Source organism: Rhinoderma darwinii, chromosome 1 (assembly GCF_050947455.1).
Source record: "Rhinoderma darwinii isolate aRhiDar2 chromosome 1, aRhiDar2.hap1, whole genome shotgun sequence".
NCBI lineage: Eukaryota > Metazoa > Chordata > Amphibia > Anura > Rhinodermatidae > Rhinoderma > Rhinoderma darwinii.
Genome location: NC_134687.1, coordinates 312,807,847 through 312,834,025, shown reverse-complemented (window position 1 = coordinate 312,834,025; position 26,179 = coordinate 312,807,847). Strand labels below are relative to the sequence as shown.

Below are 26,179 nucleotides of genomic sequence, written 5' to 3'. Positions count from 1 at the left end.
CTAGGGGTATAGTGAGCATTTTGACCCCTCAATTTTTTTTCTGAATTGATTAGCATTGCGCAGTGAAAATTAAAAAAAAAATTTTTTTCCATTAAGATGTTGTTTTGGCTCAAAATTTCACAAAGAACAAAAAGGAGAAAAAGCACCCCAACATTTATAAAGAAATTTCTTCAGAGTACGGGAATACCCCATATGCGGTGCAGATTTTGCTGGAATGGTTTGTGGATGCCATGTCGCATTTGCAAAACCCCTGATGTATCAAAACAAAAAGCGACCCCATTTTAGAAACGACACCCCTAAGAGGCATTTATCAAGGGGTGTAGTAAGCATTTAGACTCCACAGTTGTTTTTCAGAAATTCATACGCAGTGGATAATGCAAAGTGAAAAATTTTATTTTTCCACCGATACATCATTTCACCGCACACTATGTTGTGCCCAGCTTGTGCCACACTAGAATCTTACCCAATAAATTGTTAAGTGGCTTCTCACAGGTATGGGAATGCCACACATGTGGACGTGAACTGCTGTTTGGGCACACTGTAGGACTTAGAAGGAAAGGAGCGCCATTTGGAGAGCAGATTTTGCTTGGTAGTAGTTTCGTTTGGAGTTTTACTGGTATTTCAGTCTATAATGCGGGGGCATATGTGATCTCTGCTGAGTACATCAGAGAATAATAAGAGGATATAATAATGGGGTAAATAATTTAAATAATCCATAGATGTGTGGTACGATGTGAAGAAATCCGTTATGCGCAGGCCAGTGTCGCACTGATGAACACTATCCTTTCTTATCCCCCTTTTGTAACCCTCTACAAAGGAGGAAAAGTCACAAAAAGGTGCAGTTTGGGAAAGTGTTGCCACTGTATAATACGGGCACCCTCATTCCAGCAGATGTGCTATGGCCCTTCCCTTCCTGGTTCCCATAAACTAGAGCCTTGATAACCACTTCCTGAAACTGAAGGAATGTTCCCCCCGGCCTACACATCGGGTAGCCGTATGTGGGCTTTTTTTTGTGGGACGAGCTGTTGTTTTTATTGGTACCATTGGCATGCAAATTTTTGATCCCTTTTTATTCAATTTTTTGGGAGGTTAGGGACCAATTACAAAGGATTCCAGCATTATCCTTTATGTATTTTTCTTTACGGTATTTCCCGTGCAGTATAATTGACATGTTGCCTTTATTCAGCGAGTCAGTACGTTTACTGCAATACCAAATTTATATAGTTTTTTTTTTTATGTTTTCCTACAGGAAGGAATGTTCCCCTCCGGCCTGCACATCGGGATGTTTTTTAATCACCGCTTTATTAGTGCCATAACTTTTTTCGGTTGATGGAACTGTGAGAGGGCTTGTTTTTTGACAGACAAGCTGTAGATTTTATTGGTACCATTTTGGAACATGTGACTTTCTGATCACTTTTTATTTCATTATTCGGACAAAAGTTATATAGTTTTCTTTATCTATTTCAGTTTTTGCAACTAAAATAATAATTTTTTTTTTTTTTTAAATAATTGGTTTTCTGTGTCGCCATATTCTAAGATCCATAACTTTTATTTTTGCATCAACAAAGCTGTGTCAAGGCTTTGTTTTGCGGGTCGGGCTGTCATTTTTATTGGTACTATTTTGGGATAAATGTGACTTTTTGATCACTTTTTATTCCAGTTTTTGGGGTGACCTAAAAACAGCGATTCTGGCGTGGTTTTTCATATTTTTTCTTACAGCGTTCACCATGCTGGATAAATTACATAATAGTTTTATAGCTTGGGTCGTTATGGACGCGGCGATACTAAATTATGTATAGTTTTTTTTTTCCCAATAATAAAAAACTTAGTATGGGGAAAAAAATAAAATTTGTTTTTTTTTTAACTTGAATCATTTATTTAAACAACTTTTTTTTTCGACCCATTAGGGGACTTGAAGGCCTGCAACACTGATCGCTATAGGAATACATTGCACTACCTAAAGAGTTAATCAGCCGGATCGGAGGCTTGCTCCTGTCCTGGCCATTCTAGAAGGGTGTCAGCTGTAAAATAAAGTGATGTCAACTGGCACTGCCCACAATGTTCTGCTCCTATGTTCATACAGGAATTAAAGGCTATGTACACTTTTGAATGGATTTTTTTAAATGAAATCAATATTTTTCAGTAATTCTCTTCATTGACTTTTATTATACACACAGGACTCTCTCAGCTTAACTGATGGAATCGTCAGAGAGGTAACGATACAGATTCTATATGTACAGAATACATAGAAGATGTACTGTAAAAACGTTTTTAATAAGTCAATAAAAGAAATTGCTTAAGACACAAAACAATGATATAGTGGGGAAAAAAAACAATAAACGTTAAAAAGTGTACATAGCCTTTAAATAAAGTTTCAAAATTAATGTTTCATTAACTAGATATAAAAGTCTGTTTGGTTTTTTTAATGTATTTTTTTTATATAAAACATTTAAAAAAAAAAAAAAAAAAAAACTTCCCTAGGGCAGCCATATTGGAAACATCTATTTGGTCTGCATGAAGACAGCACAAATGGGAATCTATTGAAATCAATTATTACAAATTATTATAAATGGAGTACAGCCCCTCCCCCATGTACCAGAAAAATGACAGGGAGATGCATACAGAGCTAGTGTTGCTATCTTTCCTCACTTCTGTACATATAATAAATTACATTCCAAATCACAATTTATACTATAAAAAAAAGCTAAATTATACATACAGGTATGTAAGCACTCCGTCACAGTAGTCGCATCGATGAGATATCCATTGCACAAACGACATGTGATGTGAGCGTTGATGTCCCAGAGTTTTATCTTTCGAGTCAGCATCTTTGGTGTCTGCAAAATAAAAGTTTTCCAAGGTAAGAGATCTATTTAAAGTTAAAAAGTTTTAAGAACAAAATTTTTCTTCTTTAATCTTCTTTCAGCACTACATACTTCCCATGATCAGTATAAGCAGAGAGGAAGATGATGAAGATGTCGAAGAGTGAATTGAGAGGCAAGTGTTACATTACTTGAACTTTTTTTTTTGAGCCGATCTGAAGAGCGTCTGGGGAGGACCAACAGAGAACGGTGCCTCCATAGTCCAGCCCCAGAATGACAGCCCAAAAATAAACCCATAGATGTGCTTTTTGAGAGAACTGGTAAAGGTATAGCAAAAATATACATACAAGATTGTTTATCCACAAAACCATAAATGTTTCTACAAAGCATGTTTTTTTCTTTTTTGTATACTTTAAGACAATATGTATAAACCAGTCACACACTATCCATATGATAGTAGTAGTAGTAGTAGTAGTAGTAGTAATAATAATGGGGTTTACCAGGTATAGATTTTTATTTGATATTGTTTTCTTTTTTCTATATATTTTTTTTATACAGTGTTTCCCCATAAGAGTCAAAATAGAGGCAATATGATTGCGTTACTTCAGCTCTGTTTACACTTGCGTCCCCACCGACTTAGGCCCCACGAACACAACCGTAGTTTTTATCCATAATTTCGCTCGCTTGCCCGATAATTGGCCCGTGTAAAAGGGCCTTTAGCTACCAAGATTATATAAAATACATTTCAGAGGCAAAGAAAACATAGGCAAAGTGTACATATATATTTTAGCAAAAGCATATAATGTTGGGAATTGATTATTAGCTAAAGCTATAATGATTAATTTTCTTTATCACCGTCGTGTTGATGAGTAAAATAGTGCTACTTTCAGTGGTATTTTTTTACTGTCAAATATGGTAAAATCTAAAAAGGTTTCAAACGGAGCCTCTAATGCCGATGTAAACATAGCCTTAATGGGGGGGAATTTATCAACGTTCCTACGCCGGTTTTATGGCGTAGAAAAGTCGCAAAAGGCTCTCAAGTCACAAAATTAATACTTGTGTGTGTCATTTACACTGCTCTCGCAATTTTTCTAAAAAGTCAGAGGAGTTTAGCAGAAGGTGGCAGAGCCATCGCGGCTCGATGCAATTACTATAATTTATGACAGAAACTGGCAGAAATTGTAGTGGAAATCTATGCCAGCTTCTGGCTGTTGTAGATTTCTCAGTGTCGCACTGACAGCCAAAGACACAAAAAATTTATCAACCGCTTCCCGAATTTAAAGAGGCTCTGTCACCAGATTTTGCAACCCCTATCTGCTATTGCAGCAGATCGGCCCTGCAATGTAGATTACAGTAACGTTTTTATTTTTTAAAAACGAGCATTTTTGGCCAAGTTATGACCATTTTTGTATTTATGCAAATGAGGCTTGCAAAAGTCCTAGTGGGCGTGTTTAAAGTAAAAGTCCAAGTGGGCGTGTATTATGTGCGTACATCGGGGCGTTTTTACTACTTTTACTAGCTGGGCGTTCTGACGAGAAGTATCATCCACTTCTCTTCAGAACGCCCAGCTTCTGGCAGCGCAGACACAGCGTGTTCGAGAGATCACGCTGTGACGTCACTCACAGGTCCTGCATCGTGTCGGACGAGCGAGGACACATCGGCACCAGAGGCTACAGTTGATTCTGCAGCAGCATCAGCGTTTGAAGGTAAGTAGCTACATCGACTTACCTGCTAACGCCGATGCTGCTGCAGAATCAAATGTAGCCTCTGGTGCCGATGTGGCCGACACGATGCAGGACCTGGGGCAGGAAGTGTGTGACGTCACAGCGTGATCTCTCAAGAACACGCTGTGTCCGTGCACTGCCAGAAGCTGGGCGTTCTGAAGAGAAGTGGATGATTCTTCTCGTCAGAACGCCCAGCTAGTAAAAGTATTAAAAACGCCCCGATGTACGCACATAATACACGCCCACTTGTACTTTTACTTTAAACACGCCCACTAGGACTTTTGCAAGCCTCATTTGCATAAATACAAAAATGGTCATAACTTGGCCAAAAATGCTCGTTTTTTAAAAATAAAAACGTTACTGTAATCTACATTGCAGCGCCTATCTGCTGCAATAGCAGATAGGGGTTGCAAAATCTGGTGACAGAGCCTCTTTAAATGTAATTGAAAGTCCATTCTCGCAAATAGGCATACAGTTACGTTTATAAGACTGCATCATCAAAGAGGCTGGCAGAGGGAGGGGGTTCTCTCTGTACCCCATCATCCCATCTACGAGCCAATGGTTGCCTAATAATGGCATCCTGGTCTGTTATGCACGGAAGCCTATTAGGTCCTGCAAGAGGCAGTGCCCAATAGGCTGCCCGTCAGTGTAAAAATGAGTTACAAAACAATGCTCTACTAAGTAGTGCAATGTATTGCACAGATAAGAGCAGGCCTTCAAGTCTAAAGTAAGTTTAGTAAGACTACAAAAAAAAAACTAAAAAAAATGTTTTAGAAAAAGTAAATAAATGTAATTAAAAAAAAAAAATTATAGTTGATCAACTATAATTATGGCAAAATGAAAAAACAAAAAAACATGCGTTAATAGCATCGCCGCGTTCGTCATAACCTGAACTATAAAAATATGTTATTCATCCCGCATGGATAACGCATACAATAAAAAAAGGAAACAAGGCAGAAAAAATGAAAAAAAAAAACAAAAAAAAAAAACAGATCAAGTTACATGTATCCCAAAATGATAACAATAAGGCCGAATTTACACGAGCGTGTGACTTTTGCGCGCGAAAAAAACGCGACATTTTGCACCCGCAAAAGGTACTTAACAGCTCCGTGTATCAGCTGCGTATGATGCGCAGCTGCGTGATTTTCGCGCAGCCGGCATCATTATGACACTGTTTTTATGTTTGTAAACAGAAAAGCACGTGGTGCTTTTCTGTTTTCATTCATACTTTTTACTGCTGTTGCGCGAATCACGTGCGTCACACGGAAGTGCTTCCGTGTGCTGCGCGTGATTTTCACGCACCCATTGACTTCAATGGGTGCGTAATGCGCGAACAACGCACAAATAACGGACATGTCGTGAGTTTTACGCAGCGGACACACGCTGGGTGAAACTCACGGACAGTCTGCACGGCCCCATAGACTAACATAGGTCCGTGCGAGGCGCGTGAAAATCACTCGCGCTGCATGGACGTATATCACGTTTGTTTAAATAAGCCCTACAGCTTGTCTCACAAAAAAATCAAGCCCGGATATAGCTCAGTCGACTAAAAAAAATAAATATAACTTATGGCTCTCAGAATATAGTGAAAAAAAAGTCTAATTGCGTTAAAGTAAAACATTAAAAAAAAAAACGATATAAATTTGGTACCACTGTAACCGTATCGAACTGTAGGATAAAGCTAGCGTGTAATTTGTACAGCACGGTGAACCACGTTAAACTTTTATAGAAAAAACTGTGCCAAAATTGCTGTTTTTGATCCTCAGGTCTTTAACCCCTTAGCACACCGATACGTCCTGGTGCGGGGGGGGGGATGATGTTTAGAGCGCGCTCCATATGCTGCGGGCGTCGGCTGTGTTTTACAGCCAACACTCAGGACTAACTGCCAGGAGCAGCGATCGCGCTGTTCCTGGATGTTTAGCCCCTTCAAATGCTGCCTTCAATCGCGACCGCAGCATCTGAGATGTTCAAAAGAGGGGGGCAGCCCCCTCTGACAGCTAATCGCCCCCCTCCGCAACGAGATCCGGGGGTGACAATGGCTATTATGGCAGCCTAGGGGCCTAATGAAGGGGCCTGTGGCAGGGCTTAACAGATGCCTGTAAAAATGGCGATATACTGCAATGCATTAGTATTGCAGTATATTGTACCAGCGATCTAACAATCTGTGGTTCAAGTCCACTAGGGGGACTAATAAAAGGTGTAAAAAGAAGTGATAACGTTTTTAGTAGTGCAAAAAAAATAAAAACTTCAAAAAATCCCCCTTTTCCCATTCTTCCTCTAAAGTAATGTAAAAAATAAAACAAGTAAACAAAATTGGTATCGCTGCGTCCGTAAAAGTCTGAACTATTACAATATATTGTTATTTAATGCACACGGTGAAGGCTGGAAAAAATAAAACTTGTAAACAGCCAAAAGCTCAGTTTTTTGGTCACCTTCGCTCCCCAAAAAAAATTCATAAAAAGTGATCAAAAAGTCATATGTACCAACAAATGGTACCAATAAAAATGACAGCTCGTCCCGCAAAAAATAAGCCCTCACACCGCTCAATACATGGAAAAACAAAAAAGTTACAGCTCTCAGAATGTGGTAAAACAAAACTATTATTTTTTTAACAAAAAGTTTTTTGTTTTTTTAGAGTAGTGAAATATTAAAAAATCTATATAAATTTGATATCACCGTAATAGTATTGAGCCACAGAATAAAGTTAAGTTGTTGTTTTTACCACACGGTGAAAGATGTAAAAACCGAACCCAAAAAATAATGGAGTAATCGCAGTTTTTCCCAATTTCAGCCCGCAAATATTTTTTGGCCGGTTTCCGAGTACATTATATGGTACTTTAAATGCCACCAATAGAAACTACAACTCCTCCCGCAAAATATAAGCCCTCACACCGCTCTATTGACGGAAAAATAAAGATGTTCTGGTTCTTGGAATGCGGGAGGTGAAAAATCAAAATGAAAAATAAAAAAATGGCTCGGCCCTTTAGGGGTTAAAAAAAAAATTTAAATTAAAAGTGGTTATGTACCCCAAAATGATACTAATAAAAACTACAGCTTGTCTCACAAAAAACAAGCCCTCACACAGCTTCATCAAGTGAAAAATAAAAAAAAAAGTTATGATTAGCCGTGACTAATTCACAAGTCCAGCAGTTTTTCGCTGATCATTTGCTAGATCCCACAAGTGGGCCATGCAGATGTCACAGAGATGATGACATTTTTGGCCCTTGTGCTGCATATGGGGCTAGTGCAGAAACCAAAGTAGGCAATACATTTTGTACAACACCCTGTGTTCCCACATAACCATGTCCCATGGTACAAAAGGCTGGCTGTGCACATCGTACAGATGGCGCTGTATTACGCTTACGTGCTATCCCGATGTGCAGACTGGACGCGAACATTCTTTCAGCTTTAAGAGGTGGTTATCAGGGCCCTAATATTCGGGAACCAGGAAGGGGAGGGCCCAAGTAAATTTGCCCCAAAAAGTCATCTTCTATGGAAGTGAGTCCGCCTCTACTGTACCAGGTAAACAATTACCCAGTTAATTTTCCCAAACTGCAAATATGGCAAGGACCCTAAAAGATGCAGTGTGTTCTCCAAAAGGGGATAAGAATGTTAGGGATCTGCCAGGTACTACGTCTAGGTATACTCCTGGGATTAATCAATCCACACCTGAGGCCAGACCTGTTCGACTGACACCATCTCCCACCAACCAGGGTGGCAGGCTCAGGAGTGGGAGAGCCTATCGCGGCCTGGTCAGTCGGAGTTAGCTCCGCCCCCTGCCCTTTATCACCTGTCGTGTTCTCCTCCTCAGTGCTTGTAATTCTTTTGGATTCCTGGCCCCACTGCTGCTTGCTCCAGCCTGCTTCTGCCGTGCTTCTGCCTTGCTGCAGCTCCGCTTAACCTGCTTTGCTTTGCCTCTGGCTTGCTTCCTCCTCCGTGCTCACTTGGGTATACTCCACTTCATCCTGGTCCGGACTACTCATTCACCGCCCCGTTTCCTCGCGGCGTTCCGTGGGCGACTGCCCCTTCCCTTGCGTGTTCCCTGTTTGTTCTCCCGTGCACTTAGACAGCGTAGGGACCGCCGCCCAGTTGTACCCCGTCGCCTAGGGCGGGTCGCTGCAAGTAGGCAGGGACAGGGCGGTGGGTAGATTAGGGCTCACTTTCCCTTCACCTCCTTCCTGCCATTACAAAGAATGAACACCATTTATCAGTGCGACACCTCCTCGAAAAACCTGGCCTGTGCATAAAGGATTGCGTATCACACATGAACGGATTATTAACTGTAATATTTACCCCATTATTATGCCCTGATGTACTCCGCACATTTTACAAATGTACCAAAAAAACACCTTAAACAAAACTAATACTAAGAGAATTGTGTGATCCAAAAGCTAAATGGCGTCCTTACGAGCCTGGCAGTGTGCAAACAGAAGTTTACGAGCACATATGGGTATTACTGTACTCGGGAGAACCCGCTTAACTATGTGTGGCACTGAAATGGCATATATCTGCAACATGCATTGAGCACTAATTTCTGGAAAACACCTGTGAGGTCAAACTGCTCACTACACCTCTATGCCTTGAAAGTGTCGTTTTTTTTAAAATGGGGTGACTTCTTTATGGATTCTTTTAATATTTCCCCTCAGAGCATCTGCAATTATGGGTAATGTATAAATCACCAAATTAGGCTTCAAATGCATATGGTACTCTTTCACTCCTGAGCCCTGTTGTATGTCCAGGCAAAAGATTAGGGCCACATGCAGGGTGTTTTGAAATAAAAAAAAACACAGCATAATATTTAGAGAGCTGTATTTTTACAGTGGAACAAGCTGAGGACTGAAATGTGAAAGTTTGCACAGCACATTCCAACAAAACGAAGCAAAATGTACATACAGGTGCAAGAACGCCTGTGACGGCAAATTTATACAGCATACAAAAAAATGGCGTAAGCACACTGCGAACACTAATGTCACCTAAACCGCTAAATATAAATAAATATGCATTACATGTGGTGTTAGTGACTGCCTCCACTTGTTGTTCTTGCACTCCTCCCATTTTGCCCTGGGTGATTTTAATTCGTTCAATGCTGGATCCTACCATCCCCAGATATATGTGTAGGCTTAGTCCCAGTTCTGGGTGTATGTGCAGCGTAGGTTCCCACCTTACAGAGGTCGCCTTGTCGTGGCAGGTGGGCTAACACTTTTTGATCAAAAATGTGTGCCAAGAACCTCCCTATTTGTAAGTAGATTTAGCAGTAATGCATATATATTTATATTTAGCGGTTTAGGTGACATTAGTGAACGCAGTGTGCGGTCGCCATTATTTTTTTTTGCGTGCTATGAAAAATTAGCAATTTTCACTCTGCAATATCCATTGTGCACGAATTTCTGCAAAACACTTGTGGGGTCAAAATGCTCTTTACACCTTTAAGCCCTTCCCGCTGCAGCCATTTTTGACCTTCTTGACAGAGCCTCATTTTTCAAATCTGACGTGTCACTTTATGTGGTAATAACTTCGGAATGCTTTTACCTATCCAAGCGAATCGGAGACTATTTTCTCATGACACATTGGACTTTAAGTTAGTGGTAAAATTTGGTCAATACATTCAGTATTTGTAAAAAAAAAACACCAAAATTTAGCGAAAAAAATTGAAAAGATTCGTTTTTTTTCTAAATTTAAATGGATCTGCTTGTAAGACAGATCGTAATACCACACAAAATAGTTGCTAATTAACATTTCCCATATGTCTACTTTAGATTGGCATTGTTTTTTTTAACATCCTTTTATTTTTCTAGGACCTTACAAGGCTTAGAACTTTAGCAAAAATTTCTCACATTTTCAATAAAATTTCAAAAAGCTGTTTTTACAGGGACCAGTTCAGTTGTGAAGTGGCTTTGAGGGGCCTATACAATACAAACCCCCATAAGTCACCCCATTTTAAAAACTGCACCCCTCAAAGTATTTAAAACAGCATTTGGAAAGTTTCTTAACCCTTTAGCGATTTCACAAGAATTAAAGCAAAGTGGAGGTGAAATGTACAAATATTGTATTTTTTTTTGCAGAAATTCATATTTAAATTGTAGCTAAACGTTTAATAAACTTCTGACATGTCATAGTGACATGTCAGAAGTTTGGATTGGTGGGGGTCCGAGCACTGAGACCCCCACCAATCTCTAGAACGAAGCAGCTGAAGTGCTCGTGTGAGCACTCAGCCGTTTCGTGTCTGTTCGGCTATTTCCGGAAATAAATGTATCGGTGTACGGACTGAATAGAAAGTCTATGAGCCCTACACCAATACATCGGCTTTCCGTAAAAAGTCGAACAGAAATGAAACAGCTGAGCGCTCACACGACCACTTCAGCTGCTTCATTCTAGATATTGGTGGGGGTCTCAGCATTCGGACCCCCACCAATCCAAACTTGTCAGAAGTTTGTCAAACGTTTAGCTACACTTTTAATAAAAAAAATTCTGGAACACAGAAGGTTTAACCAGAGAAACGCAACTCAATATGATTTGCCCAGATTCTGCAGTATTTAGAAATATCCCACACGTGGCCCTAATGTGCTAATGTACTGAAACACAGGCCTCAGAAGCAAAGGAGCACCTGGAGGATTTTGGGGTCTCTTTTTTATTAGAATATATTTTAGGCACCATGTTAGGTTTGAAGAAGTCTTGTGATGCCAAAACAAGGGAAACACCCAAAAAAGACCCCATTTTGGAAACTACACCCCCAAGGAATCCATCAAGGGGTGTAGTGAGCATTTTGACCCAACAGGTGTTTCATAGATTTTATTAAAATTTTGACGTGAAAATTTACAGTAGTGACCGACCACAACCCACTTAGTTGGTTGCACAGGGTAGCAGGTGATAACGGGAAGCTGCTGAGATGGAGTTTAGCCTTGCAACAATATGATTTCACTATCCAGCAATGTTATAGGTGGTGGTAGCATACTGTGGTATAAATTATTGGGGTGTTGGAAACCTATGTGAGTAATTTAGCATAATCCTGTCATCCAGAGTAGGTGGGCGTGGATTTATGGGGTAAATTAATAAGCTCAGTAGTGTAATTCACCCCTGTGACGTGACCTGAGATCGGCGATCGTCACAGAGTATCATACCTATTATACTTTTGTCTTTTTTGACACAAAAGTATTTAACATTTCATTTCGACGTGAAAATGAAATATTTTCATTTTTTACAATAAGATGTAGTTTTAGCGGAAAAAAAAACAATGTCCATAAGGAATAAAGAAGAAAAAGCCCCCTAACAGTTGTAGAGCAATTTCTCCCGAGTATGGCAATACCACATATGTGCTCATAAACTGCTGTTTGGGCACACGGCAGGGCTCTGAAGAGAAGGAGCGCCATTTGGCCTTTGGAGAACAGATTTTGCTGGATTGGTTTCTGGGCACCACATCGCTTTTGCAAAGCCCCTAAGGTACCAGTTCAGTGGAAACTACCCAAAATTTACTCCATTTACAAAACTACACCCATTGAAGAATTCATCTAGGGGTGTAGTGAGCATTTTGCCCCCATATGTGTTTCATAGATTTTATTAGAATTGGGTAGTGAAAATAAAAAAAATCCTTTTTACTCAATAAGGCGTAGCTTTAGCTCAAAATTTTACATTTTCTCAACAAATAAAAGGGAAAAAAAAAAGCAATTTGTAAAGCAATTTCTCTTGAGTACGGCAATAACCCATATGTTGTCATAAACTGCTGTTTGGGCACATGGCAGGGCTCAGAAGGGAAGGAGCACTATTTGGCTTTCAGAGTGCAGATTTTGCTGGATTGGTTTCTGGGTGCTATGTCGCATTTGCAAAGCCCCTGTGGGACCAAAACAGTGGAAACCCCCAAGAAGTGACCCCATTTTGGAAACGATACCCCTCAAGGTATTCACCTAGGGGTGTACTGAGCATGTTAACCCCGAAGGTGTTTTCCAGAAATTAATGTGCACTCGATGTTGCAGAGTGAAAATGGGAATTTCTCCATAGACATGCCAATATGTGGTGCCAAGCTTGTGAGACCATAACAAGACAGATCTACAATTATTATGCTGTTTCCCGGTTGTAGAAACACCCTACATGTGGCCCTAATCTTTTGCCTGGACATTCGATCTAGCTCAGGAGTGAAAGAGTACCATGCGAAATTGAGGCCTAATTAGTCGTACAAATGTTTGATGCTGAAAAGAAGCTGGGTAGAAGGACTACGAAGAATAAGAACACACTAGTCTGGAAGAACCTGACTTTGAGATGCCTCAGCGAAGTGTTAGTGGAATGATATATTACTGTATATAATATATACCCCCTGAGCCTGCCTACTGTACAATATATATGCTGTATGTATAACCCCTGGCTCTAAATCTTCTGTATGCTAGTAGTATACAGCAGAATCAGAGGGTATATTATATACTAGTAGTATACAGCAGGCTCCGGGGATAAATATTAATTCAATGGCGTAGCATGCAAAAAGGGGTGTGGTCTAAATAGTCGTAATCGAGGTTACATGTTCAATTAATCGTGATTTTGATTTAGGTCATAATTGCCCAGCCCTACTCTGCACCTTTGCATTTTGGGGAATTTTTCTGGGAAAGTGTTGTCCTGGTATAATATGGGCACCCTCGCTTCCAGCAGATATGTTTGAGCCCTCCCCTTCCTGGTTCCCTAATTTTAGGGCATTGATAAATCGCCTCTTGAAACAGAAGAAATGTTCCCATCAGGCCTGCACAACTGCATATTTTTATTTCCTGATTTATTGGAGCCTTCACTAATTAAATTTTTTCAAAGACGTAGTGGTAGGAGGGCTGTTTTTTTGCGGGACGAGCTGTAGGTATTATTAGTACCATTTTGGGGTACATGCGACGCTTTGATCACTTTTTATCCTTTTTTTTTGGAAGGCAAGGTGACCAAAAACCAGCAATTCTGGCATAGATATTTTTTTTACACAGCATTTACCATGTGTTATAAATGACATGTTAACTTTATTCTGCGGGTCAGTACGATTCCGGCGATACCAAATTTATAGCATATTTTTATGTTTTCCAAGTTTTTGCACAATAAAATCACTTTTGTAAAAAGAATATATTTTTTTCTGTCGCCATGTTGTGAGAACCATAACTTGTTAAATTTTTTCGTCGATGGAGCTTTATGAGGGCTTGTTTTTTGCGAAACAATCTATAGTTTTCATAGATACCATTTTTGGATACATGCGACTTTTTGATCACTTTTTATTTACATTTTTGTAGGGCAAAGTGACCAAAGTTCAGGCCATTACGGTCGCGGCGATTCCAAATATGTATGGTTAATTAAATTTTTTACAATAATAAAAGGACTTTATCATGGAAAAGGTCGATTGTATTATATTTTATTACTTTAAACTTATTTTTACAACGTCTTTATTTTAGTCCCACTAGGGGACTTGAAGGTCCAACTGTCAGATTTTGATTCTAATACATTGCATTACCTATGTAGTGCGACGTATTAGATCTGTCAGTCATTCACTGAAAGCAAGCCGATTAGGCTTCGCCTCCCGGCAAGGCCTAATCGGCTTCCGTAATGGCAGAGCAGGAGACCATTGTTAGGCCACCTGTTGCTATAGCAGCAGTCGGCAGCCCTACGATCTCAATGCAGGGCTGCCGATCTGCTACCAACCTCTAAGATGCAGCAATTTCTTTTGATCGCTGCATCTAAGGGGTTAATGGCAAGGATCGGCGCTAACTCCGGTTCCAGCCGTTACAGGTGGATGTCAGCTGTAACATACAGCTGACACCTACCACTGACGGCTCAGCTCCTGAGCCGGCGCCAGCGGCTACGGAAGCCTTTTATATTCTCCGCCTCCAGGCATGGCCTGAACGGCTACTGTACTAGGCAGACCGGGAGGCCAGTATTAGGCCCCCGGTTGCTAATGCAGCCACCATCACTCGGGCAATTTCATTGCTGGGGTGCCGATGAGCTGTAAACCCCTTAAATGCAGCGATCGCTTTTGATCACTGCATTTAAGGGGTTAAAGAGGCTCTGTCACCACATTATAAGTGCCCTATCTCCTACATAAGGAGATGGGCGCTATAATGTAGGTGACAGCAGTGCTTTTTATTTAAAATATTATCCATACGACAAATGAATGACACGGGCTCAGAAGCTGAGTCTGTGTCATCATCCCCTGGTGTTAGCTGCATGTTACAGCTGACGCCCTGGGGTAATGGCGGGGACCGAAGTTAGCTCCGATCCCCACCATTAAAGAGGCCCATTAAAGAGGCTCTGTCACCACATTATAAGTGGCCTATCGCCTACATAAGGAGATGGGCGCTGTAATGTAGGTGACAGTAATGCTTTTTATTTAAAAAAAACGATATTTTTTCACCACTTTATTAGTGATTTTAGATTTATGCTAATGAGTTGCTTAATGCCCAAGTGGGCGTGTTTTTACTTTAGACCAAGTGGGCGTTGTACAGAGGAGTGTATGACGCTGACCAAAGTAAAAACACGCCCACTTGGGCATTAAGCAACTCATTAGCATAAATCTAAAATCACTAATAAAAGTGGTGAAAAAATATTGTTTTTTTAAATAAAAAGCATTACTGTCACCTACATTACAGCGCCCATCTCCTTATGTAGGCGATAGGCCACTTATAATGTGGTGACAGAGCCTCTTTAATGGTGGGGATCGGAGCTAACTTCGGTCCCCGCCATTACCCCAGGGCGTCAGCTGTAACATGCAGCTAACACCAGGGGATGATGACACAGACTCAGCTTCTGAGCCCGTGTCATTCATTTGTCGTATGGATACGGCAAAATATGGGAAGAACTAGCTTTCCATGATGTATCCATACGTCAAATTTCGGGAAGTGGTTAAATGAATTGCTTGAGGGGTGTTGCTTCCAAAATGGGATCACTTCTCAGAGGTTTCCACTGTACGGTTAGCCACAATGCAACTTGGTATCTAGAAACCAATTCAGTGAAATCTGCACTGCACTGATAAATTTTATGAAACACCCGTGTGGTCAAAATATTCGCTACACACCTAAATTCCTTGAGGTGAAAAGTTAGCAAAATATGGTATTTTTTAAGGTTGTTTCTTATGTTTTGGCACCTCAAGGTCTCTGTAAACCTGTAGTGGTGGTGCCTAGAAACCATAAGTAGGCCCCAAAATTCACAAGGTGCTTCTTAATTTCTGAGGCATGTGTTTCAGTCAAGCAGCAAACTATGGCCACATATGCAATATTTCTGAAAACTGCAGAATCAGAGTAATAAATAGTGAGTTGGGTTTCTCTTAACACTTGCTGTGTTACTGAAATAAATGAATTAAAATTGAATATCTGAAGAAAAAAGGAAATCTGTAACTTTCACCTTCACTTTGCTTTAATTCTTGTAAAAAACCTAAGCGTCAAACCATCTAAATGTTGGTTTAAAAACGTGGAGCGGATGCAATTTTTAAAATGGGGTCATTCATGAGGGATTTCTTATAGGCCCCTCAAAGCCACTTTAAAACTATAGTGGTGCTTAAAAAAAATATATGTTTTTGCAAATTCTGTTCTATATTTAAAAAACTGCAATTATAAGCCTTAGGCACCATGCACACGACCGTAAAAAACTCAGTTTTTGCAGACCGCAACTGCGGTCCGCAAAAACGGACCCATTCACTTTCATTGAACGCGGACACCTTTCTGTAGCGCTACGGATGGGTGTCCATCCGGTAGAAATGTTCCGAAAATTATGGAACATGTCCGTTCTTTTGCATTTTGCGGGCCGTGCTCCCATACCTTGTATGTGAGCACGGCCCGAAAATGCGGGTGGCAGTTGGCGGCCGGCCGTGCCCACAATCGCGGGCCGTGATTGCGGGCACGGTCGTGTGCATGGGGCGTTATAACGTCTTAAAGAATTTAATTTAAAAAAAATTAATTAAAAAAAATATCGGTGTACATAAAGACGACATATGATAAACCTTATTTATGTAATAAATTGTGTGGTGCCAATATCCATTTTATAAGCAGAGGATGCTAAAGTTTCTAAACTGTCTTTAAATTTCAGAATTTTATTATAAATAAATAAAAATAAAAAAGAGTAAAAATATTGACCAAATTTTACCACTAACAATGTGTAACTGCAAAAAGATTGCTCTAGCTAGTTATCTGTATATAGATCCTTTGGGCCCCCTGCACATGTAGCGTATTTGCTGTAGATTTTGCCATCCCGATATGCTGGAAAAAAAAAATCTGCAACAGAAGACTGTTGCAGGCAAGTGGATGATATTTTAAAAACCTTATCCACATGCTGCTGAACATTCTCAAGAAAGTGTGTCATTAAGGCGGGATTCACACGACCGGGTCGTTCCCGAGCCCGAGTGTCGGCCGGTAAAATCGGCCATTTTGCCCGGCCGGTTTGCATAAAGTTATGCATCCGTGCCGGGCCGGGCAGATCCGGACAGTGACATCAGCGGCAGCTCCTGAAGGGGAATCCCCATGTGTTCGGGGATTCCGCTTCAGGAGTTTCCCCTGATGTCACTGCCCAGATATGGACAGAGACATCAAGCGCTCTGTCCAGGAGCGGAATCCCCGAAAACACGGGGATTCCGCTCCTTCAAGGAGCTAAAGTGCGGCTAGCACATAGCAGAGCGGGGAGATACCTCCCCGCTCTGCTATAGTGGCGTCGCTACAGTAGTAGCAGCCGCAGCAGCAGCAGCTGCTGCTACTACTACTAGCGGCGCCATCGAAGGTGTCGCCGAGCCAGGGTGCTTTTAACAAGCAGGGGAAGGGAGCCAGCGCAGCGCTCCCTCCACCTGCTGTACACCCCGGCCCTGCAACACAGTGTACAGCGATGCCATTCGTCAGAATGGCATCAACTCCTCCTCCTCACATGCACTCTGCGCTGTGAGGAGGAGGAGATAGAGCGCAAGCGCCGGGAAACCCGGCCATCACTCGGAACACATTCCGGTGATGGCCGTGTAATACCCGGCCCCATAGACTTGTATGGGAGCCGGGCGGCCGGGTGCCCGGGCAAAGATAGAGCACGACCTATTTTTTGACGGCCGGATTTTCCGGCCGTCAAAAAATCGGTCGTGTGAATAGCCCCATTAGGGGTCTATCATTCCTAATGCAGCCGGGTGCCGGGCGATTTATGAACGGCCGGCACCCGGCCGGGAAACCCTGCCGTGTGAATGAGGCCTAAGGCCTCATTCACACGACAGGGTCCGAGTGTCGGCCGGGAAAATCGGCCGTTTTTGGCCGATTTTCCCGGCGGTTTGCATCCGATTTGCATCCGTTCCGATTCCGTTCCGGGCCGAGTTGCCGTTTTTACCGGCCGATTTGGAGCCGATTTGCATCCGTTTTTTTCCCTGTCCGTTTTAAAAATCAGATGAATTTCATTTAAATTTGTTGCCACACACAGCCCTTTGTAGATAATGCCACAGCCCCCCTGGTAGGTAATGCCACCCAGCCCCCTGTTGGTGATGCCACACAGCCCCCTGTTGGTGATGCCACACAGCCCCCTGTAGGTGATGCCACACAGCCCCCTGCAGGTAATGCCACCCAGGCCCCTGTAGGTGATGCCACACAGCCCCCTGTTGGTGATGCCACACAGCCCCCTGTAGGTAATGCCACCCAGCCCCCTGTAGGTGATGCCACACAGCCCCCTGTTGGTGATGCCACCCTGCCCCCTGTAGGCGATGCCACCCTGCCCCCTGTAGGTGATGCCACCCACCAGCCCCCTGTAGGTGATGCCACCCACCAGCCCCCTGTAGGTGATGCCACCCACCCTGCCCCCTGTAGGTGATGCCACCCTGCCCCCTGTAGGTGATGCCACCCAGCCCCCTGTAGGTGATGCCACCCAGCCCCCTGTAGGTGATGCCACCCAGCCCCCTGTAGGTGATGCCACCCAGCCCCCTGTAGGTGATGCCACCAAGTCCCCTGTAGGTGATCCCACACAGCCCACTGTAGGTTGCACCCATCCCCCTTCCAGGAGAAGTCACTGACTTCAATGTCCATATATGGCCAGTGTAGTCACTGACTTCTCCTGAAGAGGAATTCCCTGCCACAGGTCGGGAATTCCGCTTCAGAAGTGAGTGACGTCACTGTGTCCATATATGGACAGTGTAGTCACTCACTTCTCCTGTAGCGGAATCCCCGGCCATAGAGTCGGGGATTCCGCTGCAGAAGTACGTGACTTTGCTGTGTCCATATATGGACAGTGTAGTCATGCACTTCTCCTGTAGCGGCATCCCCGGCCATAGAGTCGGGGATTCCGCTGCAGAAGTGCGTGACTTCGCTGTGTCCATATATGGACAGTGTAGTCACGCACTTCTCCTGTAGCGGCATCCCCGGCCATAGAGTCGGGGATTCCGCTGCAGAAGTGCGTGACTTCGCTGTGTCCATATATGGACAGTGTAGTCACGCACTTCTCCTGTAGCGGCATCCCCGGCCATAGAGTCGGGGATTCCGCTGCAGAAGTGAGTGACTTCGCTGTGTCCATATCTGGACAGTGTAGTCACGCACTTCTCCTGTAGCGGCATCCCCGGCCATAGAGTCGGGGATTCCGCTGCAGAAGTGAGTGACTTCGCTGTGTCCATATCTGGACAGTGTAGTCACGCACTTCTCCTGTAGCGGAATCCCCAATCCCCGGCCGGGGATTGGGGATTCCAACTCCTACAGCGAGCAATAAAAGACCCTCCTCCTCCTCCTCCTCCTCACATGCACTCTGCACTGTGAGGAGGAGAGAGAGTGCGCGAGCGACGGTAGACCCGGCCATCACTCGGGACACATTCCGGTGATGGCCGGGTATTACCCGGCCCCATAGACTTCTATGGGAGCCGGGCGGCCGGGCACCCGGACGAAAATAGAGCATGTCCTATTTTTTGACGGCCGGTTTTCCCGGCCGTCAAAAAATCGGTCGTGTGAATAGACCCATTAGGGGTCTATTATTCCTAATGCAGCCGGGTGCCGGCCGATTTATGAACGGCCGGCACCCGGCCGGGAAACCCTGTCGTGTGAATCCCGCCTAACAATCACATAAAAGAAAAAAAAAGAAAATAAAAAGAGGAAATAATCACAACATTTTCACCTCGTAATATAACTTAATATATGAATAAATGTAATGAGTAATATGTTATATAATGACATTATTCTTCTCTTAGACACGAAGCACCAAAATCTGGGGGGGGGGGGGGGAAGACCCCTAAGTTGTTCACTGTTCTTACCACTAGATGGTAGTAAAAGCAAAGACCTCAAAGTTTGGCACAGAAAGGTGAATTAATACTATTAGTGCAGAATGAGGGTATGTGCACACACACTAATTACGTCCGTAATTGACGGACGTATTTCGGCCGCAAGTCCCGGACCGAACACAGTGCAGCGAGGCAGGGACTCCTAGCATCGTACATAAGTATGATGCTAGGAGCCCGGCTCCCTGCACTGTGTTCGGTCCGGTACTTGCGGCCGAAATACGTCCGTCAATTACGGACGTAATTAGTGTGTGTGCACATACCCTAAGAAGAAAAAAACAAAACAACGTGTTTTCATTGCTCTTCTATTTTTTCTGGTATTTCGAACTGGATCGGCGATGGAGGCCCCTAACGTAAGCTCCTAAATCATATTTCTTAGGCCCCTTACACATCATGTGCATTCCCTACGTTTAGTGCGTACATCGGGTAAGCTCCTGCCAAACACACTAAACATGTACGTAGGGTGTTCAAAGGGAGCCTATGGGGGACGTATGCTACTGTGCGACATTTAACGTATAAGTCATCAGCTTTTTAAAAGCTTTTCATGATGGATATTTTAAAAGAATGCCTAATAGTGGCATCTGTCACCCATAGACTAAAATGAAATTCATTTAACTGGTACACCATGAACTCTCTTGACTCCAGTTCATGGCGTATCCGTTTAACGGATATCATTATAGTCTATGGCGACGGATGCTACTGTTGGGACATACCTCACAGCCTGCGTTTAACATATACAGTACTATGCAAACATTTTAGGCAGTTGTGGAAAAATGCTGCAAAGTAAGAATGTTTTCAAAAATAAGTGTTTTTTTTTTTTTTTTTTCAATTAACAAAATGCTAATTTAATGAAAATAAGAGAAATCTAAATCAAATCAAAATTTGGTGTGACCACCCTTTGACTTCAAAACCGCATCAATTCTTCTAGGCACACTTGCACAAAGTCATGGATTTTGTAGGATTATAGTCAGGTGCATGAATAACTAATTATACCAAACAGGTGATAATGATCATTATTTTCATATGTAGGTTGAAACACCGTCATTAATTGTAAGGGTATGTGCACACACACTAATTACGTCCGTAATTGACGGACGTATTTCGGCCGCAAGTACCGGACCGAACTCAGTGCAGGGAGCCGGGCTCCTAGCATCATACTTATGTACGATGCTAGGAGTCCCTGCCTCGCTGCAGGTCAACTGTCCCGTACTGAAAACATGATTACAGTACGGGACAGTTGTCCTGCAGAGAGGCAGGGACTCCTAGCATCGTACATAACTATGATGCTAGGAGCCCGGCTCCCTGCACGGAGTTCGGTCTGGGACTTCCGGCCGAAATACGTCCGTCAATTACGGACGTAATTAGTGTGTGTGCACATACCCTTACAGAAACAGCTGTGTAGGAGGCTTAAACCAGGGTGTGGAACAGCAAAGCTCTGCTACAAAGGTGAGGCTGTATAAGACAGTTTCATGTCACAAGTCCACCATAACAAGACCCAAGGTAGTTATACTGCATCAGCAAGGTCTCTCCCAGGCAAAGATTTCAAAGTAGACTGGAGTTTCAAGATGTGCTGTTCAAGCACTTTTGAAGAAGCACAGAGAAACGGGCATCTTCGAGGACGGTAGACGCAGTGGTCGGCCAAGGAAACTTAGTGCAGGAGATCAAAAGACACATTATGCTTACTTCCCTTCAAAATCGGAAGATGTCCAGCAGTGCAATCCGCTCAGAACTGGCAGAAACCAGTGGGACCCAGGTACACACATCTAATGTTCAGAGAAGACTGCCCAGAAGTTGTCTTCATGGGAGAATTGCGGCCAAAAAAAACATACCTTTGACAAGTAAACAAGGCCAAAGATTCAACTATGCATGAAAACATAGGACCTGGGGTGCAGAAAAACAGCAGTAGGTGCTCTGGACTGTTCAGTCAAAATTTATATAATTTGGCTGTAACAGAAGGCAGTTTGTTCACAGAGGGGCTGGAAAGCGGTACCATAATGTGTGTCTGCAGGCAATAGTGAAGCATAGTGGTGGTTCCTTGCAAGTTTGGGGCTGCATTTCAGCAAATGGAGTTGTGAGTTTAGTCAGAATTAATAGTGTCCTCAACGCAGAGAAATACAGGCAGATACTTACGCATCATGCAATACAACCAGGAAGTCGTCTGATTGACTCCAAATTTATTCTGCAGCAGGACAAAGACACCAAATATCTTCAGCATAAAGAAGAACAATAAGCCCTGGAAGTGATGATATGGCCCAGCAGAGCCCTACTCATCGAGTGTCTGGGATTACATGAAGAGACAGAAGGATTTGAGGAAGCCTACATTCACAGAAGATCTGTGGTTAGTTCTCCAAAATGTTTGGAACAACCTCCCTGCCGATTTCCTTCAAAAACTGTGTTCAAGTGTACCTAGAAGAATTGATGCTGTTTTGAATGTAAAAGGATGGTCACCAAATATTGATTTGATTTAATTTCTCTTCTGTTCATATCACTTCTTTTTTTTTTATGATCAATATGACGTGATGCGTAGGGGGCCAAAGTACTATGTTAAGTTGTAAATATAAATTAACCCCTCAACCACATGTACGTGTTAGCCGTTAAGGAGAAGTATGGAGCTGGCTCACGGGCGGAGCACGCTCCATACTCAGCGGGTGTTGCCTGTGTAATACAGCCGACATCACTGCAACAGGTGGAATTAAACCCTTCGCGCTCAGTGACGTACTATTCAGTCATGCTGACCGAACCGTTCGTGCTCCGTGACGGAATAGTACATCACCATTTTCCGCAGGCGCGTTCACAAGCTGTGACAGCTGCTGTTTGGTGCAGACTAAACACAGGCTATCACAGCTAAATATGCCGGAACCTGTCGCGATGATCCCGACTCCTCGATCGCGGCTATTGGTCAGTCAGTGACTAACTGTCCAGTAGCGGTGATCGGTCTCTTCACTTCCTCTCCCTGACATCACATCCTGCTGCAACCGCCCTGAACGCCTCTGTTGGAGATAGCGAGGCGGTTGTGAGAAGAGAGAGAGAAGAGCAAAGCGCAAAAAAAACAAAAACTTTTTTTTTTTGCTTATTTCTGCTTCCCACCTCCCCCATCCACTACCCACTCCTGTACCCTTCCTCCTTGTGTTCCCCCCATGTTTTTGGTCAGTGATCTATCACTGACCACTTCTTAGTCTTCAGGACCAATTTCTTGGTCCCTGGGGATTATTTTTCTTTATAAAATATATAAAAAATATATATAAAAAAAAATAAAATTAATAATTGTTAGTTTACACAATTTAACTGGTTAGTTTAGTATTAGGGTTAGTTACTGTCAGGGAACCGTCAAAAAGCGTAGTTAGGTATAGCATCAGGGAATTTAGCGTTAGGGATCCATCACCGTAGTTAGGTTTAGCAATAGGGAAGCTCGGAATAATCTAGTTAGGTATAGTGTCAGGCACCCGTCACCGTAGTTAGGTTTGGTGTCAGGGAGGCTCGGAATAATCTAGTTAGGTTTAGTGTCAGGGAATAGCCGCCGTAGTTAGATTTAGTCTCGGGGAATTTCAAATAAAATCTAGTTAGGTTTAGTGTTAGGAACCCTCGCCCTAGTCTCAGGGAAGCCCACTCGTTCTATAAAAACACCAAATTTTTTGACTGGTTTAGGTAGCAGCCTATTGCTCATAGTCAGGGAAGCAAACAAACATGTCCCAACGGACATTTACTGCTGAAGAGGCATATTCATTTCTTGCCTCCGACACAGACTCGTCAGATGGTGAGACTCTCTATTATTTATCCACCTCCTCATCGAGTGATGAAGAAGAGAAACTCCCTAGGAGACGCCCCAGGACCACCACTACAGTTGAAACCCCCGAGTGAAATGACCCCGCAGCAGTTGAAAGTCCCGAGCAAAGTGACCCCATAAACATTTATGAGCCCCAAATCCCAGAGTACACGGGCAGCTCGGGGATCAAATTTAATACGTCAAGGCTCAGTGAAATGGACTTTAAGTTCTTTTTCACTGATGACTTTATAGCGCTTATGGTCTCCCATGCAAATTTATATAGCCAACAGTAGATTACTAAGAACCAAACATCATTTTATGCCCAATCCCACAGGTGGACCCCTGTAGACGCAGCAGAGTTGGGCAAGTTTTGGGGACTTCACTTGAACATGGGGCTTCTGAAAAAGCTGTCCACTAGGACCTACTGGAGCACGGACATCTTATACCACACCCCGATGTACCGTATGGCCATGTCCAGTATGCGTTATGAGGCAATACTTCGCTTCTTACATTATACTGATAATGAGCAGTGCCCACACCGAGATGACCCCAGTTTTGACCGTTTGTATAAACGGAGACCCCTATTAGACCATTTCAGTGCCCGGTTTGTCCAAGCATACACCCCCGAGAATTGTATTTCTATTGATGAGTCCTTGGTACATTTTAAAGGGAGGCTTCAATTCCGCCAGTATCTGCCGATTAAGAGGGCAAGGTATGGTGTGAAGATGTATAAGCTGTGCGAGAGTGCATCACGGTATACCTACAAATTTAGGATATATGAAGGGAATGACACCAGTATTCAGCCCCCAGAATGCCCCCCCCCCCCCTTACTGGGAGTTAATGCAAAAATTATGTGGGATTTGATGCACCCACTGCTGGACCAGGGTTACCACCTCTACCTGGATAATTTTTATACCAGCGTCCCACTCTTCAACTGCCTCACTTCCAGAAGTCCTGCGGCATGCGGCACTGCTAGAAGAAATCTGAGAGGCCTCCCTAAGACTCTGCTTGGGCAAACACTCAGAAGGGGTGAGAGCAGTGCATATTCTAGCAGCAACATATTGTGTGTCAAGTACAAGGACAAGAGAGATGTCCTTGTATTGACAACAATACATGGCCACACCAGTACCAATGTGCCAGGACGAGGTACCAGTACAGAGACCCCCAAACAAGACTGCATCCTGGACTACAATAGGTACATGGGAGGGGTGGACATGTCAGATCAAGTCCTGAAGCCCTACAATGCCACGCGGAAATCGACGGTGTGGTATAAGAAACTGGCCGTACACATCATACAGATGGCATTGTACAATGTATACGTGCAGGCCAGAGGGAACCTAATCTTTAGGGACCAAGAAGAGGGGGCACCCAGTACTTCTGGAAGCGAGGCCACACGCATTGTACCAGGGCAACACTTTCCAGGAGAAGTTCCCCAAACTGGCAAGAAGGGAAAAAGTCAAAAGAGGTGCAAAGTCTGCTATAAGAGGGGGATAAGGAAGGACACAATATATCAATGTGACACGTGTCCCGAAAAACCAGGGCTCTGTATGAAAGAGTGTTTTAAAATTTATCATACATCCCTTGATTTTTAATATACCCCAGTTTTTCTTACCCTGATGCACTCTGCACAGCTTATCCCCCTCATCTTTCCCTTCTGAGCCCTGCCGTGTGCCCAGTCAGCTGTTAACAGCCATTTGTAGGGTACTGCCATACCCGGGAGAACCCACATTACAGTTTATAGGGTGTATGTCTCCGGTGGCACATGCTGGGCACAACATATCGGACACTGAATTGGCATATATGTATAGAAAATGGCAAATCTCACTCTGCACCATCTGCTGCGCGTTATCTTTTACACAATACCTGTGGGGTCAAAATGCTCACTACACCTCTAGATGAATGCCTTAAGGGGTGTAGTCTTGAAAATGGGGTCACTTCTTGGGGGTTTCAACTGTACTGGTACCCAGGGGCGTAACTAGGAAAGACTGGGCCCCATAGCAAACTTTTGACTGGGGCCCCCCTCCCCTGGGTGTCACACAACCACCCCCTTGAAGATAGTGCCTTTTTTACAGCACCCCCCCCCTGTAGAGAACGCCATACAGCCCCCCTGTAGATAACGCCATACAGCCCCCCCCTGTAGATAACGCCATACAGCCCCCCCTGTAGATAGCGCCATACAGCCCCCCCTGTAGATAGCGCCATACAGCCCCCCTGTAGATAGCGCCATACAGCCCCCCTGTAGATAGCGCCATACAGCCCCCCTGTAGATAGCGCCATACAGCCCCCCTGTAGATAGCGCCATACAGCCCCCCCGTAGATAGCGCCATACAGCCCCCCCTGTAGAGAGCACCATATAGCCCCCCTGTAAATAGCGCCATACAGTCCCCCCTGTAGATAACGCCATACAGTCCCCCCTGTAGATAACGCCATACACACCCCCCCTGTAGATAACGCATTACAGCCCCCTTCGTAGATATCTACAGGGGGGGCACTGCATGGCGTTATCTACAGGGGGGACTGTATGGCATTATCTACAGGGGGAACTGTATGGCGTTATCTACAGGGGGGACTGTATGGCGCTCTCTACAGAGGGGGCTGTATGGCGTTCTCTACAGGGGGGTCTGTATGGCGTTCTCTACAGAGGGGTCTGTATGGCGTTCTC

At 43.5% G+C, this 26,179-nt stretch overlaps 1 protein-coding gene across 3 annotated transcripts in view; it reads right to left on the bottom strand.

Annotated features, from left to right (window-relative positions):
* The window catches only part of PCGF3 (polycomb group ring finger 3), a 188,147-nt gene that overhangs the window by 65,465 nt on the left and 96,503 nt on the right, over window positions 1–26,179 (bottom strand). For all 3 annotated transcript variants that reach the window (XM_075851333.1, XM_075851341.1, XM_075851351.1), the window contains one exon: window positions 2,720–2,837. In XM_075851333.1, coding sequence (XP_075707448.1) covers window positions 2,720–2,837 — 118 coding nt within the window. The remainder of the gene's footprint in view (window positions 1–2,719; window positions 2,838–26,179) is intronic.